The sequence below is a fragment of the Sceloporus occidentalis genome, unplaced genomic scaffold (genome assembly GCF_023333645.1).
Source record: "Sceloporus occidentalis isolate IW3139 unplaced genomic scaffold, rSceOcc1.0.p SCAF_29, whole genome shotgun sequence".
Taxonomy (NCBI): Eukaryota; Metazoa; Chordata; class Lepidosauria; order Squamata; family Phrynosomatidae; genus Sceloporus; species Sceloporus occidentalis.
In genome coordinates this window covers 4860283-4886662 of record NW_028317009.1, presented here as the reverse complement: position 1 = coordinate 4886662, position 26380 = coordinate 4860283, and the positions used below count along the sequence as shown (strand labels likewise).

Below are 26380 nucleotides of genomic sequence, written 5' to 3'. Positions count from 1 at the left end.
TACGGGGGTAAATAAATGGGGCAGTTTGCTTACCGACCCCCAGGCAGCGGCAGAAAGCGAGGTCGGGGGCAGCACAGGCGACTGCACAGTCGCCTCACACACACACTCCCGGTATAACCCCTATCACCTTCGGGGGGTGATGTGACACGCAGGCGGGGCCGATACCCACCCGGGGGCCGGTGCGAGGAGCGCTGCATGCCGGGAGTGCTGAGGTGGCACCGGGTGCCGAGGGGGGCATTTAACCAGCTGCCACCTGTGCTGGGGGGGTTCCCAGAGGGGCTGGTGCGGTGCAGAGTAATGGGAGTTGGAGTGATACCGAGTATAATCCCTTGGGACCGGGCAGGCAGTCTAAATAATTCCCCTGCAAGGAGGGCCCCCTGGAGGGCAGCTCCGGTACCCCCCCCCCCCCGGTTTTGATACTTAATACCACGCACAGTAACACGGAGCGGGGCTATTGGTCGCATTGCCCCCCAGATGTTCTGCAGCAGCCCCGTCACACCCGACATCGAATTGTCAATCTCCTCATTGCGTTCGTAGGGGTTAATAGGGGCATCCTCTACATGGCATTCCAACCGCCCTAACCCCTCCCCTGGGAGCAGGATCTCCTCACCACTACTCCACCCACCCAGCGCTTTCTAATCTGCTTGTCCTTTCTCCGCAGGCTCCTGCCCCGGCTGCCCATGGACTTTGACGGGCGAGTGTGGCCCCTGGTGGGTGGCTTTGGGCGCTATACCCGCCTAGTGGCCGCCGCGTCTTGGTTGCCCAATGTGGCCCTGGCTCTGGGGTTCTTTTCGGAGCTGCTGTATTCTGCCCCCACGGGGTATCAGTGCAGGGGCGACCCCGGTGTAAGCAGCGGACCCTGCGAGGGCAACAGCACCGGCCCGGCACCGGGCAACCGTTCAGATAACTGCCCCACCGGCTGGGAGTACGACCCGCAAGGCTGGCTTCAGAACAACATCATCACGCAGGTGGGTGCTCGGCTTACCGCGGGTGCCAGTCCCGGCAGCAACAGGGCAGCAGGGTTGCTATTACAGGAGCAGACAGGACGGGGGGCAATTAGCCCGAAGAGCCGCTTACTGTGTGCCCGGTAACCGTTATACGGCGCTGTGTGATTGGAGTGGGTGTGTGGACATGTGACTTTAATGTATGTGCTGATGTATGGTCTCTGTGTGCTGAAGTATGATGTGTACATGTGTGTGCTGATGCATGTTCTGTACATGTGTGTGCTGATATATGATCTGTATGAGCAGATGTATGTTCTGTACATGTATGGTATGTATATGCTGATGTATGTTCTGTACATGTATGGTATGTATATGCTGATGTATGTTCTGTACATATATGTACTGATATATGATCTGTATGAGCAGATGTATGTTCTGTACATGTATGTGTGGTTGTCATACCGTGTCTCTGGAGGAGTGACAGGCGCAGAACACGTTAATTGTAATAATCGAAGTTAACTGTTTGTCTGCTGTGACCGGTGTGTGTACGCTGCGTTTTGCCCCCTTATGGGGTAGTTTTGGGGGAGGGTACATTGTAAAAGCTGATTAACTCTTTGTTTACTGTGACGTTTGTTTGTGGCGCTTGCGTTTCATGGTTTGTGTCGCGTGGCGGGGAGGCAGCGCTGAAGATGCTGTTTTGTTTGCTGTTGCTGTCTATTTTTGGGTTGAAAATCACGCAGTTTGGTAAAGTTTGGGGGCCCCGGTACTCTGCCCCTTCCTTAGTGACCCCTGATAATATGTCGCTCTGACCCGAGCTCTCAAACCCTTTCCAGATACTTGTTATGATCACGCGTGTAACTGCAGGCATCCCCGGGCCCTGTGTCTTGCACCTGCCCTGGCAGCGGGGTATTAGAGGCAGCTGGGCGGCCAACGCCTTTGTAACTGCCCGAAGCTTCCTGCGCGGCGTGTTTGCCCAGATTAGTAGGAGTTGTTCCTGTAATGTGTTATATAGCGCCGTCATATTCCGCAGTGCAGTATTTGTGATGAGATTATAGGGGTTACAGCAGAGCCCCCTCCAAGAACAACAGGCGGTGGCTGATGGGGGTAGATGTGTTCATCCAGGGGGTTGTTTGTCCTGCCCCCCCGCCATCAGTCCATGCGGTTTGGCCAGTGTTTGTGCCGCGCTGGTAGTCGGATCTCCCAAAATGTGTAAAAACTGCGTCACGGATCCTGGTGGAACTTTGTCACGTTGTATGAAGATGATCTGGCTCGATGGGGTGAAATAATAACGTCACGGGGTGATAACCAGCTAGGCAGAATCACCGAACTACCAAGAATTGTCCTCAAAGCTGGAGAATCAGACAAGCAGGGCCAGGAGCCGCTCGGAGCATGCGCAGGTTCACGAGGCCCTTGATTGGAGGAATAAGGGGCAGGTGCAAGTCATGATGAAGTGTCACCCCGTGGCTGCAGCATGTATGTGTTATAACGGCTCGCTGAGTGTAACCCCGTGGCTGCAGCATGTAAAAACACACACTCCGCAAACCTCACAGAGATTTAAAGCAGGGACCTTTTGCACGGTGAGTAGGACACCTAACGCTCGAGCCACCGCTGTGGCGACCCGAAAGAGCTCGTCCGTAATAAATACTTATACTCAAATTCACCCACTCGCAAAACATAATAAACACCGAGACAGATGCTCTAACGAGATTAGAACCTGTAACTTCCCACATGGCGAGTAATACACCTTACCTGCGCGCCACACTTTCGATGAATGGATCTGCTCGTCCGTAATACAAATACTCAAATTCGCCCAATCTGAAAACATAATTTTACATACAGACCTCAATGGGATTAGAACCAGGACCAACCTGCATGCGATGTAACAAACACTGCCGCTGCGCCACCCTTGCAACAGACAAAACTGCTCGTCCGTAATACAAATACTCAAATTCGCTCCCCTCTGAGAACATAATTCTACAATAAGCAGTTACACGCACTAAGCGATAGGTAGTGCACCTTTTAGATTGTGTGCATTATGTTAGATGTTATGTGTATTTGTGCATCACACGCAGGCATCATATGTTCATGGCGGCGAAGGGCCTTCAATCATCTGATGGCGTAATGGTTAGGTGCCCTGCCTGCCATGTGTTGCGGTCCCGGTTCGATTCCCTGTAGCTCCGTGGGGAGCATCCAGCCATGCGGTGGTTTGAAGTTTCGGTTGTTGCCTACTTGATGCTGCGGTCCCAGTCTGGTTTCGCTTGAAGGTTTGGTGTGTTGCGTACTCCATGCTGCGGTCCCAGTCTGGGTTCGGTGTGTTGCCTACGAGATGATGCGCTGATAGCTTGCTTCCGTGTGGCTCAGTACAGCTACTGACAATGTCTCTGTGCGTACAGCGGTCTTACCCTGAAAAAAAATAATGTGCGCTGCCGTATTATTATTTTTTTTTTTAGCATTTATAGAAAAAAGCATAAAAGGTGTTGTGTACTACCGACTGGCTCTAACCCCCAATCATCCTGACCCGCACATACGCACTTTCACACACCACCGAACATACTCATACGCCTTACACACCGCACCGAACATACTCATACGCCTTACACACCGCACCGACCATACCGCACCGCAACCGCTCGCCAGGCCTCACGGGGATTAGAACCAGAAACCAAACCGCTTGGTAAGTAAGTACACTTGACACCTGCGCCACCCTTGTGGCAGACTGAATTTGCTCGTCCGTAATACTTATACTCAAATTCACAGAGTCTAAAAACATAACTTAATGTTTCTAGTCGCAGGACTACCTGGGACTCGAACCCGGAGCTCACGGCATGGAGCGTGACACACGCATCACACGCGCCACCCTCAAGACAGAGCTAAGCTGCTCATCCCTAATACAAATACACAAATTCACCCACTGGAAAACCATAATGTTACAAACACACACGCTTACACGCAGGCCGCACAGGGATTAGAACCAGGAGCCTCACGCATGGTGAGCGATACACCTAACACACGTGCCACGCTCACGGCTGGACGGTTGCCCTCGTCCCTTCCACATATACTCAAATTTACCTACTCCAAAAAAAAACATAAAATCATACGTTATACAGGAATCACAGAGATTAGAACCAGGGGCCAGGAGCACGGTGATGAACACAGCCAAGATGTGCGCCACAGGTGCTGCAGAGCTAAAGGGCCTTGTCTGTTATACAAATACTCAGATTCACCCACTCTGAAAACATAACATTAGTTTACAAACAAGATACATGGAGAATAGAACCGGCATCTATTTATAGGGGGGGGGGGGGTAACGCACCAAACACCTAGACCACCATCTCAACTGGGTCGAGAGGTTTGCCAGTTCCACAAATACTCTGATGTACCCGCTCTAAAAGATTAGAAATAAGATCATACAGCAGACGGGCGGGTGAGAACCGGCAGCCAGCCACACGTTAAGCATTTCACGTAACCATCACGCCACTCCATCACACGAGAGGGGGGGACTCACTGGCTCCACATATACTAATATCTCCCGACTCTAAAAACATTAGAAATAAATTGGCCACGAAGCGAATGGGGTTAGAAGCACTATATAGTTACCTACGGGAGCAAAGTGGGTTTGAACCATAAACCAGTCGCAGTGCAGGCGATACACCTAACCGTTACGCCACACCATGACATGGCGTCGGCCGCCCACCTGCTCCATATTTACTCATACGGACCCCCTCTAAAAACATAAGAAGAACATGCAGACGCGCTACACACGTAGATCCAGCTTTCATGGAGATTAGAACCAAAATACTTTTATATGGTTAGTAATGCATACGATGTCTGCCTGCTCCACATATAATCATATGCACCAAGTATACACAGATCCACTATAACAATAAACACAACAACACTGCACATTCACAGGGATTCAAACACACCGACAATATGACCATCTCGCAGCGCTTTCACCATATTGGCACCTCCGTCAGTTACCACAAAACCAACTTCAACATTGGTGCCCGCCTCTGCTCCCACCCAAAGGCTAAACATTTTCCTCATCGCATGCAGAATATTTTGGGAAGTGTGCTTTTCATCCATCACTTCTGCATGGAGAAGGAAAGATCGGTAGCCTGCTGCAGCAGCTTCCTTGGGCACACCGGGCTGCCACCAGTGTGCTGTCAAAGAAAGAAAGGCATGCTGGGCGCTAGGTGCACTCCACAAATCTGTAGTGAAATGAACACACTGACCAGCAGCCTTGGAAAGCTCCTCTTTCACTGCTGCAACAGGACCGATACAATGAGGGGACAATGTTCCTGCTGAAAGTGGAACGTGACGGAACTGTGTATTGTGGAGCCACAGCCGCCATCAATTGTTTGAAAGGCTCCCCTTCGATCATAGCGAAGGATGCCCCTCCAACAGCAATGAACTGACCAATCAGTCGCGTTACTTTATTGGACTGCTGTTTGGGCATTGACCTTTTGGATTGGAATGCCACAAATTGTTCCAGGGTGGGCTGGACATGCAGTGCTCCAACCTGCCTTGGTCTCTGGCTGCCAGCACTAGTTGCTGCTGCTGCTGCTGCTGCTGCTATTGGCTCAGAAGAAGAAGCTGTTGGGGTTTTTCCACGGCCACCAGCTATGCTGCCTGCACTAAGTTTTACCTCTGCATCTTTCCCCAATAGCACAGCGTTGTGTTGAGTGCTGAGGTGATGCTTCATGCTAGCACTGGTAAAATGGCCAGACACTTTCCCTCTGCTTATTAGCTTCCCACAATGTTTGCACTTTCCATAGCGCCCTTCTTCAACATTTTCAAAGTGCTCCCAAATTGGGGCGCGCATAGCTTTGGAGTGTGCCTTGGGTGCTGCTCCTACTGCTCGGGGTGGATGAACAGAGGCAGAACTAGTGGTGGTGGGACTGGTGGTAACAGTACTGGCCATAGTGGGACTGCTAAATGCTTTAGATTTGCTAGGTTTTGCTGCTGCTGCTGGTGGTGGTGATGATCGTAGCGGAGAAGGTGGAGGCTCAGGGGAAAATTGTGCACTAGTCATTTGGACACTGCTCCCTGAGGGATCTGATTCCTGACCACTCATCTCCTCTACTTCCTCTGGCTCATAGTCTAGCTCTTCATTAGCCAGATCGAATGGAATTCCTGCTAGGCTGGAGCTAAGACTGATATCGTCGTGAGACTCGTGACTAGTAGTAGTAGTGCGAGCAGGAAGAATAGACTCTGCACTTGGCCTCTCAGGCTCCTCTGCTACCTCGCTAGGTGGAGTTCCACTATGTATAGCCCTCTCTCTAACTGTCTTTACAAAAATTTTGTAAGGACTTGGTGGCTTGCTAGAGGTACTAGGAGGACATGGCGTGGCGGTACCAGTGGGAACAGTAGGCGCAGCACTAGTGGTGGTAGAGGCGGTGGTGGTGGTGGTGGTGGTTTTCCCGACAAAGGAATGAGATCGCTTTTGTTTGGGACCCCTCTGAGTCTTGCTGCTAATTTGGCTCTGCTTGGTACCTTGCATGCTGCTTGTGGATGGGGAAGATGCTGCTTGGGGCAAAAGGCACTTCTTTTTAGTCACTGGGCTGGTACTACTTGTGCTACCCTTTAACTTTGAACGTGCTTCTGGTGCTTTAGGCTTTCCGTAAAAAACCATAGAGCTTGTGGGCCTAGCCGCACTACTACTGCCTGCTTTTGGTGCCTTTCCTTTACTTGATGATCCTTCAAGCAATGCTTCCCCAAATGATAAGCGAGAGCTTGGCCTACTTGGCCGACTAGACTGACGCAAAGGCTGCATCTTAGAACTGGTGGCGGTGCTGGTGGTGGTGGTGGTGGTGGTGGTAGATGGAGCTTGTCCCTCCTTAGTCCCAAAAGGAGGATCCATTTCAAATTTTGTGTTGTGTGTGTAGTGTAGTGTAGTGTTTTAAAAAAATATATATATATAATTTTATGTGCTATATGCAGGCCCCCAGGGGGTTTGAACCCAGAGCCTTTCACACAGTGAGCAGTAAACCCAACACACGCACCACTGACCCAACTGGGATACTAGCGTCTGCCCGGTGTACAAATACTCACACGCGCCCACCGTGAAAATATAAACATAGAGACGGCCGCACGGCGCACCGAACCGCCATCATCCGGAACACGGGGAACACACCAAACCCCTACACCACCGAGTCATTGTATGTATGATGCCTGCCTGCTCCACATACACTCATACACACACCCTATAAAATGATAAACATACTCACCGGGATTCAAACCAGAGCCCATTATATCACAGATTACGCACCTAACCGTTACACCACAGCATGACACATGATGGCCCCCGCTCATACACTCATATGTACACACTCTAACACGTGACACACCGCCACAATAACACTTACACTATATGGACAAAAGTATTGGGACGCCCCTCTTCATTATTGAATCCAGGTGTTTTAATCAGAGCCATCGCGGCAGGTGTATAAATGAAGCACTTAGTCCTTTACTGCGTAATGCTTCAGCAAACAAGACGTTTGGAACGATGCGCTGCTTCCTGCTTTGTGGGAATAGTTTGGGGAAGAAGCTTTTCTGTTCCAGCGTGACTGCGCCCCAGAGCACAAACTAATCTCCATAAAGACTCGGTAGGGTGAGTTGGGAGAGCCCCGACCCCATCAAACACTTTTGGGATGAACTGGAATGGAGATAGTGTGCCGGGCGTCTTGTCTGATATCAGCGCCTGACCTCACAAATGCTCTACTGGATGCACGAGCAAAAATCCCACAGAAACTCCCAAAAACCTTGTGTAACGGCTTCCCAGAAGAGTGGAAGCTGCTATACGTTGCATACAAACCAAACATTCCCCCCCCCCGGCCTCTGAGTCCGGTAGTCTGTGATTGCTCAGTGTGCCTGTCAATCAGCGCTGTGCGGGATATGACATCATATCCGGTGCGCCGCTGAACGGGGGATCCGTGCTTCAACTGCCACACATCTCTTTTGCACCAGCAGCAACATTGGCAGCGCTGGCCACACATATAATTGGATGGCCGGCCTCAATAGTGGGGAATTTCCCGGCGTCCCAGTAGTCCTGTCCGGCCCTGGCTTGATGGCATGTTGCCCTCCCCCTTAGCAAACAGCTCCATGGAACGAGCCGCTTTCCAAATCCTCTGTTTGTTTTCCTCTCCATGCCGATGGAGTAATACCCAGGCGTGAAACGCTCCCAACAGATTAACCCTTTGAACTCCGGTGTATATGCCAGGCTTTACAAACTAAACAGCGAGCTGCTGCAAGACGAGGCGTTTAACTGTGCTCCTCCTACGGCGCCATCATATGGCTCAGGGGTGTCCAACCTGCGGCCCTCCAGCTGCTGCAGCACTACATCTCCCACAATGCTCTTTTAGCTAAGGGGCTGGCTGAGGAGGATGGTAGATGTAGTCCTGCAGCAGCTGGAGGGCCGCAGGTTGGACGCCCCTGATTATAGTCCATCTGGCATTTACTGTGTTTCCCGACGACTCGTTAGGAAGCAGGGGGTGCGCTTTGTTATTTATTGGTCTGCCGGCGCGGCGACGGTTTAATGCGGATGTCTCATTGTGTCTCTCTTGGCAGTGGGACCTGGTATGTGACAGTCGCTGGAAGGTGCCGTTGGAACACATCTGCAACCTGAGCGGCTGGCTCCTCGGCTACGTCGTCTGCGGATTTATCTGTGACCGGTAAGCGATTCCTCCTGAGAAATCACCGCGTCTCTACCTTTCATTTACCCCGACAGAAATAGGTTACTGGGGAGTCAGCGCCATTTATACATATGACGGGGCTGATGGTCCCAATAGAATTGTTGAAGAGAAAGTATTATGTGAAAATAGTGTTTATGGATTGCTGCGGTTCTCGAATATGTTGGCCCATTAATGATATGGTATCACAGCAAGTGCGAGGGGTTTATTCACTAAGCCGTGAGATAGAACATACAGGAAGCACTCCCTGGAGTCTGTGTTGTAAGAAATACTCAGTGGGTTCCGGATTCTTGAGTCTTCGTGGTCTCAGGTTCTTGTCTCTGATCTGCAGGACTTTGTGTGTTTCAGATGGGGACGGCGCACTGCCTTCATTTTTTCCCTGGTGCTGGGGCTGCCCCTCGGCGCGGCGATGTCCTTCTCGCCCGGGTACGTCAGCTTCCTCCTCCTGAGGGGCGGCTTCAGCGCAGCGCTGGCCGGCATCTTCCTGTCCTTCTACATAGCGAGTAAGTGACACCAACGCAAAATGATGAGAGCCCCAGCGAGTGACCCTGCGGGGGCTTCTTACGGTTTGGGGGACAGATTGCTGCATGCGCCCCCCGCTCCCTCCTCGGGTATCCCTTAGTCCACGGCTCGGTGTCTCTTCCCCTCCCCAGGCTACCTCCGGGATGTTTGCTTTGGGTGTCTCTCATGAGGTGACATTGCTTTGTTTGCTCTCGGCTTGGCTGGGACATTGGAGGGAAGGAGGGGGGTAAAACAGGTGAATTGCACAAAAACCACACAATATAATAATTCACTCTTTTCGCTCTATTATCCTGTCTGCGTGAGTCAGTCGTAGACGGTCTCTTTAGTGTCGCTGGGTTCTGCAGCTGTCTTCTGCAGCTGTCTCTACTACTGCCGCTGAGCTTCTGTCTCTTTTGCAATGCTACGGATGAGTCTCTCGGCTGTCTCCCGGAACTCGTGTGTTTACCGCTCTGTCATCCCCCCCTGCATACTTCATACTGCTATGTATTACCGCGGGGTCTGTGTATAAAGTGGCACCAGAATTGCTCCCCCTGATCCCTGGCTGGACCTGTCCTGTCCGTCAGCACACTGTTTACGTGTCTGTCTCTATACCCCTGGGGGCTCTGGTTTAGGGGCAGCCGGGGCATCTCCCCGTGGTGTGTCGGTGTAGACTGTCCGGTGAGAAGTGAAATATACTTTGTGTGTTTTATGTCTCTGCCAGGGCTGGAGCTGTGTCCCCCCGGCCACCGTCTCATGGTGACAATGATCGGGGGCTTTTTCTGGGTGGCGGGAGAGCTGCTGTTACCGGGTCTGGGATCTCTGTGCTCCGACTGGAGGCTGCTGCAGGGAGCCATCACCGGTACCCTGCTTCTCTTGGGGACGTACTGGGGGTAAGTAATCTGCCCTTTCAAACAGCACTCGGTGATAATAATGTATTGGTACCGCACGGCGGGTAACAGAAGCGTTCATTTATACCCCCTGCCTTTCCAGCTGCCATACGCTTTTCCCGGAGTCTCCGCGGTGGCTCCTGGCTACTCAGCAGCTGGAGCCATGCAAGGCCAAGCTCCTCTTCTTCTCCAGGGCAAACGGGGCAGAAAGCGGAGAGGATCTGTCTGGTCCGGAGGGTCTGTTCACAGGTGAGTCGACTATCTGCAAGGGGCACGATTTAGATGACGCACCCCAAACATACGTTAACTGCGACCTCGAGAGCGAACCTATACCACGTTACGGATCAATGGAGGGACGGCACGTTTTAGCCCGGTGGGCATGTAAAGCCGAGCGTGGCCGGCCTGCCCGTGTTTCATATACACACATAAAACGTTATCACAGTCACTGGCCGTACGAGGTCGTTACAGGATCAAGGCTTTCGAAAGATCTTTCAGTACCTACGTTTTCCGGAGCCTCCCGCCTGTCCTCGTGATTTGTTGTAAAATGTATTGTTTTTGATGTCGCAGAGATTGACTCCACCTGCGAAGGCTTCCCGCGGCCGCGTTTTTACACCATCTGCAGCATCGTGGGGACCCGTCTGATCTGGAAGAACACTATGATACTCGGCTTCGCCACGTAAGTGCATTCATTTACGTTTGGAAATTTGTTGTTGGTTTCCATGAATGGTTAGAATTCCTGTGCAGCCTCGTAGGTTGGTACCGAGTACCGTCAGCACGTTGCATCCCGATGTTTTGTGGTTGGGGACCCTATCTGTTCAGCACTGAAGGGGCTGCCTGTTCAGTGGACTCTGTAGATAAGGAGCGCGTCTGCTTTATCCGGTCCCGGAGCCAAACGTTCCCCGTCTGTTTCTCTACAGGTTCATCGGCTGTGGCATCAAGCCCTGCTTCACCCGGAACCTGCAGACGCTCGGCCCGTATATTACGTATTTCTTGCAAGCTGGGAATGAGCTCCTGGCCTGCGCCCTGCTCTGCATCTCTGCCAACCACTGGGGGCGCCGCAGCGTCCTCCTCATCTGCACCATCCTGACGGGCTTCTGCTCACTCCTGCTCCTGGCGCTCACACAATGTACGGCGAGCCACCTGTCCGTCTGCTCCGTACCCCCTCCATCCGCTCCGTTTCCCCAGTAATGATGTTTGTCTTCTGCAGATCTGTTCTCCGGAGCGTCGGTGGCCTTATCGGTGTTGGGATCCCTGTGCGCGCATGCCATGGTGATGCTGAGTGTCTTCTATGCCAGCGAGGTGCTTCCAACAGTGATCAGGTGAGGAAGAGTAACTCAAGTCACTCGCTAAGCACTTTAAAGCACACCCGGAGTGAAGTCTCAGCTCTCAGATCCTCTTGATGCTGCTGCGGTGGCCACCATGTCTTCTGCTTTAGCCACAATAATTTTAGCAGTTCTACAGTGGAAGGAAGCAGAGGATTGCGGGGGCTCACAGCCCCTCCAGAGACCCCCTATTAGACCTATTTACATGTTACAGGCAGAGAGTAAAGGCATTGTATTAAATGCTGATACCCAGACAAGTTACAAGAGCTGTACAAATGTTTGACTATTTCAGCAATCCCCATAAAATACAAAAAAATACTATTCTTGTGTTGTTTTTCTTCACCTCTGCCATCCCTGCTGACGTTCTCCTCTTTCTGTCACACAGGGGCTCCGGCGTGGGTTTGATTTTGGGGATCAGCATGGTGGGCCGAGCCGCGCTGCCAATCATTGAGCTTCACCAGAAATCCGGCTTCTTCCTGCACCACGTCGTCCTTTCGTCCTTCTGCATTCTGTTGGTTCTGAGCCTCCTTCTTCTGCCAGAAACCAAAAGGAAGAGTCTCCCGGAAACCCTGCGGCACGGAGAGAACTTACGCCGCCCGCCGCTTCTCCTTACCCCCAGCCAAGACTCAGTACCGCTGCTCGCCCACGGCAAGACCCACACAGACTACAACCCAGACAGCTATGCGCGGCTCGCGAGTTCAACTAAGAAAATGCTCACGCGGGACGCATCGGGATCCAAAAACGCGGAGGAAAGGACGCCTCTGAGCAAAGCCTGACCAGCAGAGTGCGAGGTGGGGAAATGCTCTAGACGTCTTAATACTGCCCGCAGAAGGTGGGATATCTGATCCAAGGACTAGGCCGTGCCCAAAGGGTCACCCAGATAGCCTTATCAGGAGAAAGACACTTCCAAGGAGGCGAAATGCAGCAAAAAAGGCTTTATTATACATACAAAATTATCATAGATTTATCAGAGCGCTTTGTACCTCAGACAAGCATTGGGAGAAAAGCCCCCAAACAGTAACTTTTTGTTCCCATGTGTTCCCCGCGCTTCCACACCCCTCTCCTTACGCTAAACCAAAGCCCACCACCTTCATGCATGACGTGGAGATCTGCGTACAACGGGCGGCTCAAGCATTCGCTTCCTTCCACACGTGCTACTTTACTCCGCATTGTGCCTATTGAGCTATAACATCCGAGTCCTTCTCCTCCACCGACCACAACGGGGAACAGTTAAGTAACAAAACACCTGTTATTATATAGAAACACTTAGACATAGTGACTTGTTTTACGGAGGCGCAGGCGTTAATAATTGTGTCACACGAGTAATGGTCCCCTTCTCCTTGGGTTAAGTTGTTGCTGCTGTAAACGCACTTTCTGCATTGACTGTTCCTTTGTGCTGTGGCCTCCTGAGACCCCACCAGCAGTGTCCTTTCAATCAGCCGTCAGCACCGGCTTCCAAGCCGCTCACGTCTTTAACAAATGGATGCAACCCGGAGGTGAACGCTTCAGCATAAATAATAATGGCTGCTGTGCCTGTCCTGTAAACAATTCACCTGTGGAGTTCTTTTTCATGGCGTTGGTGTTTCTTAATGCCCATCTCTGGTTTTATGTCTTAGACACGAGGAAGAGGAAGGGTTAATGTCTTTTGGAGATCTCTTATGGTGGGTTGTCCGTCACTGGTACCCATACATGTCGGCCAGCCGGCGAAATCGGGGTCCCCATTCATGCAGGTAGTCGTAGTCCTGCTCGCAGTCTTCCTCGGAGGATATGACGGAGCTGAGTGTTCCTGCCACTGACCCCTCTCCCTCGTAGTCATAAATCAGGGCTGTGTCATAAGGTGGGACGCTGGGGTCGGAATCTGCCGCTTGTAGACCCTGAAAGGAAGCAAAAAATGTGCTAGGCGTAAACCGGCTGCGTGAGGGGCAACGACTTTGGGCCGGAGGGGTCTATACTCACATCGTGAATGAAGTCCGCGATGTCAGATGGCCGCTCGGATGGTCTGCGAGGGTATCGGGGCAGCGTTTGGCTGTACGGAGCATCTCTACGGATAGGAGGCTTCAGCCGAGGAGAGGGAGGAACGGGCAGCTCAGGGTTCCTCAGGCGGTTCATGTCATAGGCATCCTATAACGGGAAAGGGATGTTATTTCATAGCAGTGATGAACACGTATTTATTGCCCTTGATTGGTACTCTTTACCCCCCCTGTGCAGGCGCCACAGACAGGGACCACTGATGGAAATGACCCTAGGCTTGGCCCATAATGGCATTCTAGCACCAGGACCAAGCAGATAGTAATCGATCACATAATGTCCTTAAACCGTTATGTTCTTTAGCATACAAAATTCCTGCTAGTGCTACATATGAAGCAGATCGGTCCCATTAAACAACTGCTTCACATCTAGCACTTTAGGGTAGGGGGTTATGTATAAAAAATTGGTCTTATCACCAAAGCAACCAAAGGGAATGGTCCACAGGGGGCAAATTTTCCACATCTTCTTAACCGTGTTTTATTAGCTCAATAATCTCTGGGATGTGCGCGCCGGAGCTAACGCGGAGTAACTGTCCTGTACGCAGCAGCGTTACCTGATCCTCCTCGCCGCCTCCCTGCTCGTTGTAGTTAAGAATGTTGTCCCGCACGTCATCCTCCGAGTCGGACAGGAGACCTTTGTGTCCAGGACTGCTGGAGGCGCAGCGGAACAGCAACAGCAGGAGCGCTAAAACTGTGCAGAACGGTAACGTGATTAAGATGATCGGGCCCAGGTCGGAGTTACAGAGCATCAAACAGTTAAAGTAACACGGTTTTACACAGACTCTGAGAGCTATGCAACCGCTTACATACGTCTCCTCACGGTAACACGTGCCTGCTTCCCGGTTTTAAGGGCTGTCCTTTTAATATTGTCATTTTTAAATTATGAAATAAAAGGCTTTGCTTCTGTTATTAAAGGTCAGCGCCTGCTAAATGGTCACAGTACGTGTTAATGTGTGAATAGTATGGTGGGTTTATGACTTAAAGGGACCCGGTACAGGTAGGTGGAGAACATACCTGTCGTGTACAGATTTGCCTATGGATATGGTCAGTTACATGATGAGACCCCTTTAACGTATGATCTTAAAAGCCATTCTAGGCGGTTAAAGCCCACGGAGACCTCTCGGGGTTTGTACCGGTAGCACCGTGAGAATGGACTGCTGGTGCGTTCCCACTTTTACACAAATCAAGGAGGCGATAACACCTCTGATTCTTCCCTCACTGAAGAAGGGTCAAGTGGCCCATAGAAGTAAACCCCAGGCAGGGTCTGGATATCATGGTGTACTCACACAGGAGGAGAGCGATGCTGCCCAGGATGATGAGGAGAGCACCCAGGCTTATCCCAGAGCCGTTGCTAAACAGGGCGGCTGCGCCTCCTCTGCAGGTCCCGATATCATCGCACAGACACACCGACACGTTCAGCAGCTGAGCCTGAGCCAACGGAGGGTCTCCGGAATCCGACACCAGCAGCGGCAGCATGTACACCCCCTCCTGCATTTCAGAGAGGAGCTGCAACAGCGCGTGGGTACCTGGAAAGGGAATATTCAAATAAACATACTCAAACCTACTGTAACACGCATTATGCATCCGCGGCACCCCACCTTCAGTAAATTAGAATGTACCTAGTGCCAGGCATGCTGTATGCATTATATATATATATATATACACATACATACATACATACATATATTTGCTCCACCAGACAGCAGTAGCTTTGGTCACGTACCATTGAGGTGGCTGATGGTCCAGTTTTGGGTCAGCTCCGCAAACGACGGATCAAACTGAAACTGGAATGGTTGGGCTTGTGGTTCCATGTCCTCATCGCTGGCGCTGAGCAGGATGCCGTGGGCCGTGTGCGGACTGCTGCAGAGCTCCCTGGAATGCTGCCACAGGACAGGAGCGTGGTCATTCATCTCCAGCACTTCCACCGACAGCGTGCCCGTGGCACTAAGGGGCGGCAAGGCTGTGGAAAGAAACCGGAGGTAAACGGGGTGGACCGATGAACAAGGTCCGTTATGTGCGCATTATCCGCGAGCATCTGCGTTATTCCGCCCCGTACCGTTATCGCTGGCTGCGATCAGCGCTGTATACCACCCTCTGTGCAGCAACGGAGACTTCCGGTCCAGGGTGTAGCGAGTGCGTATGCGGCCAGAGTGCGGATCCAGCTCCAGCCAGTCAGCGGGGTCAGAAACCAGGGAATACCTGCAAGGAAAACATCAACAATATATACGAGCAAACGGTATCTGTTATACAACTCTATACTACGCCCCGCGCAAAACTAATAGGGGGTCAGGGGAGACGGCTGATATAGAAACCCCCATCAGCCATTTATCAACCAAATCCCCCCCACACATACTGACCACACTCAGCATGCACTGAGTACAGGTGGGTAAACCCAGATTGCTAAATACCCCGTCTGTAATGTTTGGAGAGAATGGATGACAGGGTCACAGAAATATCGTTCACATTAGTTATGTCATATATGACCAGAACATACAAAATGGTACTAAATGGAGACCGTCTACTTAATCTGCATTCCTGCTTTCTGACATTACATTCACATACATACATTCACATACATACATTCACATACAGGGGGGGCTTGTGTTTTTTTGCTCCACTCATCTGGCCTAAGGGTATTAAAACACAAGCTCAAGCCTTGCCATAAGATTCACTTCCCATGTATTTAGCTCACACATGCGCGACCCTATAATAGCAGCTATTGCCCTTCGGAAGGCAGAAGCCCGGCTTACAGAAGTCTATGTAACTCAAACAAATGGACCCGGATATCCGTGTAAGGAAACGTACATACGACCTGTATATGTATACGTGTCCCGTATGTGTATATATAGTCACCTGATCTCCTGGGCTTCGGCAGTGTCCGGGTCGATGGCAGAATACACCGTGACCTCGCTCCCCGGTGGAGCGTTCTCTATCACTCTCACCGATTTGGGATTCTGCGGGAACACGGGGGCTTCATTTATGTTCTTCACAACGACGGTAACGCGAGTCTGGGAGCGCGCGGTCCTGGGGGCTGACGGGCTGAGAGGGGCTTGGTTCTCAGCCGATACTATTAGATGATGCTGCGCCTTCTCTTCGTAATCCAGGGGCTGGTGACAAAGAACACAGCGGTGAACACAACTATTAGAAATCTCTCCAAAATCCCCAGAAATGCTTTTTAAAATAAGCACACTATACCTTTTACCAAACGACTTTAAAATAAACGGCGTGTTTGTCTTTCTGTTACAGAGAGATAGATCATTGTTTTATACCCGACAGACAGACAGACAGACAGACAGACAGACAGACAGACAGACAGTACTCTGTATAGTATGTTCTCACTAACATAACACACTATAAGTGTTATAAAGCTTATCGGGTTGTACATGTGTAGCTCCCTTAAATTACCTTGACAACAGATAAGATTCCCTGATTGGTCTGAGGATCGGTCCGTATGGAGAACGCCCCCCGAGGGTCTCCCCCTACGATAGAGAAACGTGCGTTCCAGTTGGGGGACCGAGGGAGATCCTTGTCGGTCACATTCATTCTTCCGATGTCCAATCCGCTGCTGTGTTCCGGAACCTCCATGACGATCTTGGGGGGCAGAAAACACAAATTAATATAAGGGGTCCATGTTTCATTTATATCAGAGGTTTCTTGTGTAAAGTACATAAACCTGCGCTGCCGGGGAGAATCCCGAGAACCGGCTATAAACATACATAACATGCGCTTACCTCATCCTGCGTGAATTCAGGAGGGTGGTCATTGACGTCACCGATGGTTATGACAGCCTTGGCAGTGGTGGCTAGTCCCTGCCCAAACATATCAGCCACCTGTATGGTCAAGTTGTACGATCCCACCACCTGGAGGAGAACACGGACTTAGTTCAGAGACAAAGCGCCATCGCTTGTCAGCGTCTCATTCGCAACAATGCGTCCCTTTCCGGCCCCCTGTGCCATGGGATGGGATTTAATTAGAACGAATACCTCTCTGTCCAGTCCCACTTGGACAGTCCTGATCTCCCCCGTCTCCTGGTTAATGCTGAACATCTCTGGAGCATCCTGCTGTATGATGGAATACCTCAGCACGGCATTGTCCGTCTCCGGGTCATCTGCATCCGTGGCTTCCACTGTCATAACAAGAGTTCCTGGGCAAACGGGGGATAGGGGAGAAGCAAATTACTCCATGCCGTGGTACTCGCCCCCCAAACCCGGGATCCCTGTACTCCTAGGTTCCCCCTAATTACCCGGTACGGCTCCTTCCAACACATGTCCATGGAATACTCTTTGTGAAAAGACTGGACGGTTATCATTCTGGTCGATCACCACGATCTCCAGGTCGGTGGGTTCCTCCAGGGTCACCCCTCCGCTATCCACGGCAAACGCACGGAGCTGCCAGAGAAAGGCGTACGGATGGGTCAACAGAAAATCACAAAGAAATGAACAGAGGCGGCATCGGTGAAGCCGTGATGGACAACGGCTTGCTACTCTAAAGAGACGGACCTCCCGTAGAGAACAAACAAGCCACAGACAAGCACGGTACCTACATCCAGGGGGAGAGAAGATGGACTGAGATGTGGATGTTAGGAGCCCGGTCTGCTGCGATGGGCTAATACCTCACAGCTATGACCCGACTGAAATGATCTGCATGCCATGGCTTTGCCGATACCTGCGCAGCACGCTCTCCAATAAGAGTGCTACGGAGGTAAAGTGCGAAGTGGCATAGTGTACTCGAGTTATTACAGTGGGATACACTTTAAAGACGAGATATTTCACATCTCCTTGTTATAAAATCCAGGAATACGGGGCTGGATCCAGGCTAAGCGACAGAGCAGAGCATGCGCTGCTAGACTTGACAAGCATAGCGGCCGGTGGCCACCCAATACCATGAACGAATGCAAAGAATGTTATGGTACTATGTGGCGTGTTAGCCAGAGGCCGCGTGTAACCGTCACGGTATGTACCGAGTATCATCATACCTTGAAGCGCTTGGTCTTCTCTCGATCCAGCACAGCGTTGAGGTTCACAGCCCCTGTGACTTTGTTGATAGAGAAGATTCCCTTGGGCTCCTCATCCACGCCAGCGCCCTTGATACTGTATATCACCTTGCCAAGGTGCTGCTTGTCTGACTTAATCTGGGATAGAGAAACTGAGATCAGAGCTGGGGGTACCGCATTCACGGCAGGCAGGCCTGTATGTACTGATCCGATACGGTATGCTTGTAACACCTGTGTGCCGAGTCATGTGCAAAACACTGGTATGTGTTACACTAGCAAACACGAGCACATGTAACGTGTGCCACTCCAGTGTGTCCACTAGGCGGCAGTATAATCATCTCAATCCGGCAACACCAAATCAGGCCCTCCGGATTCGGACAAGAAAAGCCAAACGGGTATCACAGCGATACAATAAGAGCCGCAATGATTGGCCCTACGCTGTCCCAAAGGTTAGTCGGGAAAACAAACTCCGCCGTTTTAACTCGCTGGCAGTGACAGGAGTTCTCTGCAAACACGAATTAACTCTACAGACATAAACACCGTGCACACTGGTGCCATTCCAAATAAATCCCCCATCCTCCCTCATCACCATCCACAGACCCTCCCTGTAAGTAGCGGCGCACACTACTCATCACACCATTTAAGTGTCATGTATGACATACCTGCACGAGTACCGTGGGGATGTTCTTATTGTTCTCAGGAACGCTGATTACGGGAATCACCCAGGCTCTTTTAACCCTCTGAATGCCACCGATCCTGAGGCTTCGCTCTCTCCATGGGTATAGCACAGAGGTATCCTTGTCGGGGGCATCTTGTACGGCCACACAGAGCACCTGCAGGAGAAAGAAATACAAACTGAAAACCACCATTTATTTGTATAAACCTTGCAATAAACCCCAAGGTGACCCCGAACACTGAAATTAAAGACCCGTCCCTAACAACTTTCGTAGATAAATATTTTTTAGAGCAGCAGATACCATTCAGGCCCCGGTATCCGCAGCCATTTGGCGTAGGAATGCAGGGCAGCAAATGGCCCTTTGTGTGGACACGTGGGTCAGGGGCAAGCAACCCATCCCCATCAAGAGGTCACAAGCTTCGGCAAAGTACATGGCAACTGCACAAACACACGGATCAAAACCTAAGTAACCCCTTGGGCTGCAAGCATTTAAACAGGTGTCCCCAGATCACGTCTCCGCCAGACAGCCTGCAAGCATCATACTTTCTATACATACAGACACGCACGCACTACTATACACGCTAACACTCCGTGTTATTACCTGATCCCAGATCTATTTTACTTTGTATTATTTAACCCTCCAATTCTTGTAAAATGTACTTGGTATGTCAGTTTCTAATTCCATTATGGCTACCCGATGCATTTTACACATATATCACATGCCTGAAATGTATAGATTTTATGCTAATTTAAATGCTTTCCCCAAGGGACTTTACCCCGAGAGACACTAAGAACAATAAACTCCTAGAGCAAAGAGACCGTTTATTGAAATAAACTGTAACAAAGGGCCAAAGCCCCGTCAGAAATGTAATAAACGCAGCCCGGTGTCATACTGTATGTTGGATCTGCTTCCCCAAAAGAGAACCCATCACCCGGGAACCCGAGTCATGGCCCGGGGGCCGAGAAGCGTAACGAGCCGGGGAACAGATCCAATTAAGTAAATTATTCTAATTATTATCATCCTTTATTTATATAGCGCCAGCAATTTACGCAGCGCTTAATACAATCCATATATTCAAGGGGTATGACAAGACGAGAATGGGCAGACTAAGACAACCCGATACATTAGGTGGAGAGAGCCCGGCTCGCAAGCTTACAATCTGGAGTTTTATATTATTATTAAGAATATCGGGTCTCTTTAGAATACGTTTAGTCTCTCTGTGATCATATTATGACTCTTTGAGTCCCTTGGACTATTTCTTCCCCCCAAACCGTAGAAGGCGTATTCACGAATATATACGTGTAAATATTTCCCATTCACAGAGAATGTGCGGCGCTTTCACATACAGCCGAAACGAGGTTTTTTTTCTAAAGTGTTTGTGCCGATGGCCGTAATTGATTATCCAGCTGGACGGAGGGGGATGGAAGGAACTGGGGATTAACGTGAATTGAGCGTCCCCCGTGACCCAGACGGTGCCAGCTGTTGCCCCTCTCCCCACCTATAAAGTGTGTGATCATATTACCAAAGTACCAGGAATCCACCCCATTCCTAAACACAAAAAGGCTGGGGGGCAGCGAAACAACAACAACAACAACTCGTACATCTACTTATAGAACACCTAATGATATATACGGTATACAACATATTTAATATCAACATACGTCTCACGTACTATATGTGATTAGAGGAACTATTGCTAGATTATCGTTAGAAAGTTCGTCAGGCGGCCATTGATGAATTGACTCTATTCACAGAGAGCGGAGTCGGCTTTATTAATACTTTCCATTAAGTTCTCGCCAATGAAAGTAATTCCAGGCAGAGTTTATGCATGCGCCGATGATATATTCCTCCATTTAGTTATTCAGATATTATTATAATTGGCATTTCTCTGGTCGCGGGGAGGTAATAAACACGTTCCGGGATAAAACGCTTCATATACTCTCATCATTCCCACACTGTTGGATGTAGATATTATAAACAGAATGAATGAGACGGGGAGCTCGGCCCAAATCACCGCGCTAAATATAGTTAACCTCCCAGAAACCCTTCCCACCGTGTTTCTTAGTATATACATCTGACTGCTGGTATACTCAGCGCAGTGCGTCTCACGCGGGGTGGGATACTGTGCCATGTATATATTTATTGATATATATATAGTATTTTGGCTTTTTTTTATGGCTGTTTATCTGTATTTGCGTTTGAAGCCTTTGTGTTATCAGCCATCCGATAAATCAGGGCTATTAGTTGGGAAAGTCCTCTTTCAGCGGCATCACCAGACTACGTCAGAGAGGACCCCTAACCCTCCGCACTCTCCCCAACCATGAGAAGGGGGACCCGCACACGTCTGCTCGCTGCCCTCCCCAGGCACTGGATGATGGGGGACGGCAGAGGGGTGGGTGCTGGAAACGTGATTAGATGTTAAGGAGAATTTTCCCAGGGCCGGTGCCAAGGAGTGCGGAATAGACTCGCTTCTATCACTCGCCGCGTGTGATCTGCGTACAGATGTCTGGGAATGTGCACAGTGTGGCGACGTTCAACATGGCCGGCAAAGCTTTAAACAAACACCGCGGCTCTGAGTGTGCCGAGCTCAATGTCCAACCCGTGAGTCCCACAAACACGGAACATGTATTCTAGAAGACTTCCCACCGCGAGACCACAAATTCATAACCCAAATCCCTGTCTTCTCCATGTTAACAGGCAAAAGCTCTGAACCCGTTAACCCTCACATACGGTATATATGGGGTGGGGATGTCTCGTCACTCAGACTTTAGCCTCTTTGTATTTCTGTGCCATGTAAGTACAGAGATTTCATGGATCCGACGGCATCACTCAGAGCTGCGCAGGGGCATCTCAGACGCCTTCTTCTTGGGCTATGCTAAAAATTTCCAGCTGTCGCTCAGCCATTTGTACGGCTTTGTTGGATGGATCACCGTGGGAGAAGGAGGAGGGCGGCACTGAGGGATAGGAAGGAGGGCGCCACTGAGGGATAGGAAGGAGGGCGGCACTGAGGGATAGGAAGGAGGGCGGCACTGAGGGATAGGAAGGCGTTGGTATCACGAAAAAGATGGGACTAAAAATCCGCGTTGAACCCTAAATAATGTTCCATTTCCAACATATAATAAAAACCCACCTCAGAGGTGTTCTTGTCAGGGATGAAACCTCTCTAACAGCCCCAGACCCTTACGAGTGTCACTCCACACTTCCACAAGTCGTCCAACTCAAGCCAAACTGGCCTCACTAAGTTGGCATTCAGCGGACAGAGAGATTCCTCTCCGAGGAACGCCGTATTGTGGCTGTCCACCTACATCTTCTCAGTAAATTGGTCTCAGCTACCTAGATGTATACTAAAGTAAGTGTGAAAAGTGAGCTAAACAAATACAACAACGGCTACCGACATACCCAAGAACACAAGCACCCGACGAGGTACGGACTTCATGGGACGTGTCTTCTTCTGGGACGTGGCATCTGCTGGGACGTGGCATCTTCTGGGACGTGTCATCTTCTGGGACGTGTCATCTGCTGGGACGTGGCATCTTCTGGGACGTGGCATCTTCTGGGACGTGGCATCTGCTGGGAGGTGTCATCTGCTGGGACGTGTCATCTGCTGGGACGTGTCATCTGCTGGGACGTGGCATCTGCTGGGACGTGGCATCTGCTGGGACGTGGCATCTGCTGGGACGTGGCATCTGCTGGGAGGTGTCATCTGCTGGGACGTGGCATCTTCTGGGACGTGGCATCTGCTGGGAGGTGTCATCTGCTGGGACGTGGCATCTTCTGGGAAGTGTCATCTTCTGGGACGTGGCATCTTCTGGGAAGTGTCATCTTCTGGGACGTGGCATCTTCTGGGACGTGGCATCTTCTGGGAAGTGTCATCTTCTGGGACGTGGCATCTGCTGGGACGTGGCATCTTCATGGGAAGTGTCATCTTCTGGGACGTGGCATCTGCTGGGACGTGTCACCCTGATGTGGTTGTGCGCCACGTTATTTAATCAAGTTACATGTGTGTGGTTATAGCTGAAATGGGCTCACATAGCAGGACAAGCCAAGATAGTTCAATTGATCCCAAGACATAGTTACATAGTAAATAAGGTTGAAAAAAAGACTTAAGTCCATCAAGTTCAACCCTTCTACCTAACCGTCCTACTCTTGATCCAAAAGAAGGCAAAAAACCCCATCACATTCTGGGGACCAACCAAATGGATCTCGGTAACCATGCCAATTGGAAAGATCTAAAGAAGACGTGATGTTAGGGAGGCAGTAAAATCAGCACGTGGGCACCTGGCATATTCCGCATGCCCGAGAGTCCGATACCCCGTTACATTCCTTTAGGAGACCGAGCCCTCCCGCTCACGCAGAGAGAATGCAGCGTCCCTAAATCCGACCCACGTCTAAATGGAGACACATTTGGTCCTTGCTGACTCACAAACAGCACATTCCTGGCATTACAAGCCCGTTCCACATTCCTCAAGTCAGGGATTGTGAGAAAAGCGGGGACTGTCGTGGAAACCTGGCACAGTTGGCAGCTATATTTCTGATTTGCCACCTATCCTTTACATCGCTTTGAGATGAGATCGTGACCCCGGCCTGGATGAAGGGGTTAAGCTGGCAATATGATGCCTGTTTCTTACATTAAATTATAACGGGCAGCTGTTATTTCCACATATAGAAGTGGGTGTAGTAACAGCGACCGCTGTCCTGCCATAATCCTGCTGCAGATTTTTCTAATGGGATGGGTGGACATCGCCTGTGACCGGCGTCTCTGTGCTTAGCGAATCTACCCCTAAGGGGAGCTTTCACCCACGGAGGCGCCATTAGCTGCCACTGCTGTCATATTGCCCCATGATATAGATATATTGGATTCCGTGGATCACGTGATCTGCAGCCATCAGTGAAAGCCTTGGACAGAGGTCCGTGTTCAGCAAGGGATTCTGGGTAAGGATATCACGATCCATACTCATCTTCCATGACATATATCCTGCCATCCTCATCAATCACCTACGATTCACTCACTTTAGAATCAAGAAAAGGCTTGGCGCTCTATAACTACCATAACACTCAGCCAGCCAACTCCCGACACATACAAACAAATACAAAGGGCAGATACCGAGGGCACAAAAGAAAGCAGCTATTAAACACCCCATGCGGCCCCGGCTCCACTTTACAGGGGAAACACCAGCTGAGAGCTTATTAACCCCGTGAGACATCTAACACATGGCAAAAGGGGTCGGCTGCTTCCTCCAGACAACTTCCAATACAACAATAACGCCGGAGGGGTAACAGGCGTTTAAGAGTTAAAGTCAGGGTGGGGGGAAATAAGTGCAGATAGATACATTTTATACACTGGAAATAATGCTTAATAATTTGTGTCGCTTCTTTCCTCGGATTAAAATTAAGGCTAAATCCTCCAGAATGCGCAGGCGCAGTGGTTTCCATGGTGATTGCCCCACATTAAGAAATGTGCCAATATATTAAAAGGAATCCGAATGTACTAAAAGGGTGCAAGGCTTACGTGTATAAATGCGGCCCCTGCGATCAGCCAGTTTTTTTTACATTCGAATCATTTTTTTTAGCTGGATACTCTTGCCCCCCCCGGCTGCTCAATTAGAATCTTTTCAAATTGCGGTTTATAATCGCTGCAGAAACCAGGAAATAACACAAGGATTGGGCTGTCCCAATGACCCGGGATTACCCGAGACTTAATGACTTTCACAGACGCACTCGTAAAATACCCTCAACCCAAAGGACGGACACGTTTGGGGCGACAGGTACAGCTTGGGATAGAGACGAGACCCCATCGCCCAAAAGAGACCTTAACAAATTGTTCTTCACAGGAGATGGTGGGAATTGGGAGGGGGTACATGTTTTGGGAAACAATTATATATATTATATTATAATTATATTATATATATACACACACATATTAAAGGGTGGTACATTCGTGGAGCAGTCTTTCAGCAGAGGTGGTGGGATCCCATACACAGAGGGCGTGGGACAATATTTGGGGCTTTCCCGGGCAGGACATTAAAAGAACAATTTTGGCTGCATTTTTTAAACTGGGGACTGTGAGACTTGACGTTTTTATTTTTATTTCACAATAAGATCATATTTTTCTTTAAAAGGTAGAATTGAGCTACTGAGGGCTAATTTCCCACGTGAAGCCATACTGTCTTATTTTATAGCACATGGATTCAATGTCAGTGGCTGTTACTTTTTTTGTAAATAAATAAATACAATAATGTTCTGGGGCCAAAACAAAGAATGTATCAACTCGGATAAAACCAACCCAAGACCATTCAACTCAATTCAACATAAAGCTGGCGGTAACACAGTGAGGGGAATAATAGATTTTCTATCTCAGGGAGATAAAGTGAAAGGTGGCTGCAGGAGGTGGTTTAGGGGTCTGGTCTCTTACCTGACACAGGATGGGCATCAGGAAGCACATGGTGAGTGGGATTTCGCTCCCCATCTTGGCAGGGACGAGGGTCTCTCTGTGCGAAGGGACGAGGGTCTCTCTGTGCGAAGGGACGAGGGTCTCTCGGTGCGACGGGACGAGGGTCTCTCTGTGGGACGGGAAGAGGGTCTCTCTGTGCGAAGGGACGAGGGTCTCTCGGTGCGACGGGACGAGGGTCTCTCGGTGCGACGGGACGAGGGTCTCTCGGTGCGACGGGACGAGGGTCTCTCTGTGGGACGGGAAGAGGGTCTCTCTGTGCGAAGGGACGAGGGTCTCTCGGTGCGACGGGACGAGGGTCTCTCGGTGCGACGGGACGAGGGTCTCTCGGTGCAACGGGGCAAGGGTCTCTCGGTGCAAAGGGGCAAGAGTCTCTCGGTGCGACGGGGCAAGGGTCTCTCGGTGCGACGGGGCGAGGGTCTCTCGGTGCGACGGGGCGAGGGTCTCTCGGTGCGACGGGGCGAGGGTTTCTCTGTATGATGGGACGAGGGTCTCTCTGTGGGACGGGGCGAGGCTCTCTCTGTGGGACGGGGCGAGGGTCTGTGTGTCTCTGCCTCTGTCACTGGGTCCCACTCCGGCTATGACTGACAGCACAAGTGTTCAGAGAGTAAAGTGAAACTTTACTCCACTGTGGGGTGGGAGGGGGAAATCACAGGGGGCTAGGAGGGGGGCGCAGGCTGGGAGAGGGGGTCCGTGCAGCTGTGCTTATTACACAGAGACTACGCTGTTCAAGGTCACTTACCCACCTCCGAACCCCTGTGCGTCTGATACTGAGACACTGGCATGTCCACTCGGACCCACTACAAAAGCCACCTGTCTCCCTTTAGCCTTTTATTTTGTGAGTTGAGGGGCACTCTATTGAGACAGTAAGACTTAAAAGTGGCTCCAGA

The 26380-nt window shown here is 50.5% G+C and overlaps 2 protein-coding genes across 2 annotated transcripts; one reads left to right on the top strand and one right to left on the bottom strand.

Moving 5' to 3' along the window:
* The first annotated feature begins 680 nt into the window (after nucleotides 1-680).
* LOC149299151 (putative solute carrier family 22 member 31) lies at nucleotides 681-12121 on the top strand. The gene is made up of 9 exons (XM_089486628.1): nucleotides 681-968; nucleotides 8514-8617; nucleotides 8984-9138; nucleotides 9858-10026; nucleotides 10127-10272; nucleotides 10591-10699; nucleotides 10941-11149; nucleotides 11231-11342; nucleotides 11731-12121. The coding sequence occupies exons 1-9, from the start codon at nucleotides 681-683 to the stop codon at nucleotides 12119-12121; spliced, it is 1683 nt and encodes a 560-aa protein (XP_089342754.1).
* Nucleotides 12122-13018: 897 nt separating this feature from the next.
* On the bottom strand, nucleotides 13019-26275 carry LOC149299150 (cadherin-15-like). The gene is made up of 15 exons (XM_089486627.1): nucleotides 26233-26275; nucleotides 25455-26074; nucleotides 19028-19198; nucleotides 18348-18503; nucleotides 17616-17760; nucleotides 17356-17516; nucleotides 17104-17232; nucleotides 16778-16963; nucleotides 16226-16479; nucleotides 15429-15571; nucleotides 15096-15332; nucleotides 14659-14898; nucleotides 13927-14063; nucleotides 13302-13466; nucleotides 13019-13219 (listed from the first exon to the last, which is right to left on the bottom strand). Exons 1-15 carry the CDS (start codon nucleotides 26273-26275, stop codon nucleotides 13019-13021), a joined length of 2988 nt encoding a protein of 995 aa, XP_089342753.1.
* Between the last annotated feature and the right edge of the window lie 105 nt (nucleotides 26276-26380).

What these genes read in the sequence shown, in the direction of transcription:
- LOC149299150 (XM_089486627.1), bottom strand. Translation starts at nt 26,275, where the DNA reads ATGCCAGTGTCTCAGTATCAGACGCACAGGGGTTCGGAGGTGG. An exon ending in GTTGGAAGGAGCCGTACCGG is followed by an intron (nt 17,517 to 17,615) that starts GTAATTAGGGGG and finishes CCGTTTGCCCAG; the next exon opens with GAACTCTTGTTATGACAGTG. An exon ending in CTGAATTCACGCAGGATGAG is followed by an intron (nt 16,964 to 17,103) that starts GTAAGCGCATGT and finishes CTGCCCCCCAAG; the next exon opens with ATCGTCATGGAGGTTCCGGA.
- LOC149299151 (XM_089486628.1), top strand. Translation starts at nt 681, where the DNA reads ATGGACTTTGACGGGCGAGTGTGGCCCCTGGTGGGTGGCTTTGGGCGC. An exon ending in AGAACAACATCATCACGCAG is followed by an intron (nt 969 to 8,513) that starts GTGGGTGCTCGG and finishes CTCTCTTGGCAG; the next exon opens with TGGGACCTGGTATGTGACAG. An exon ending in TGCGGATTTATCTGTGACCG is followed by an intron (nt 8,618 to 8,983) that starts GTAAGCGATTCC and finishes TGTGTGTTTCAG; the next exon opens with ATGGGGACGGCGCACTGCCT.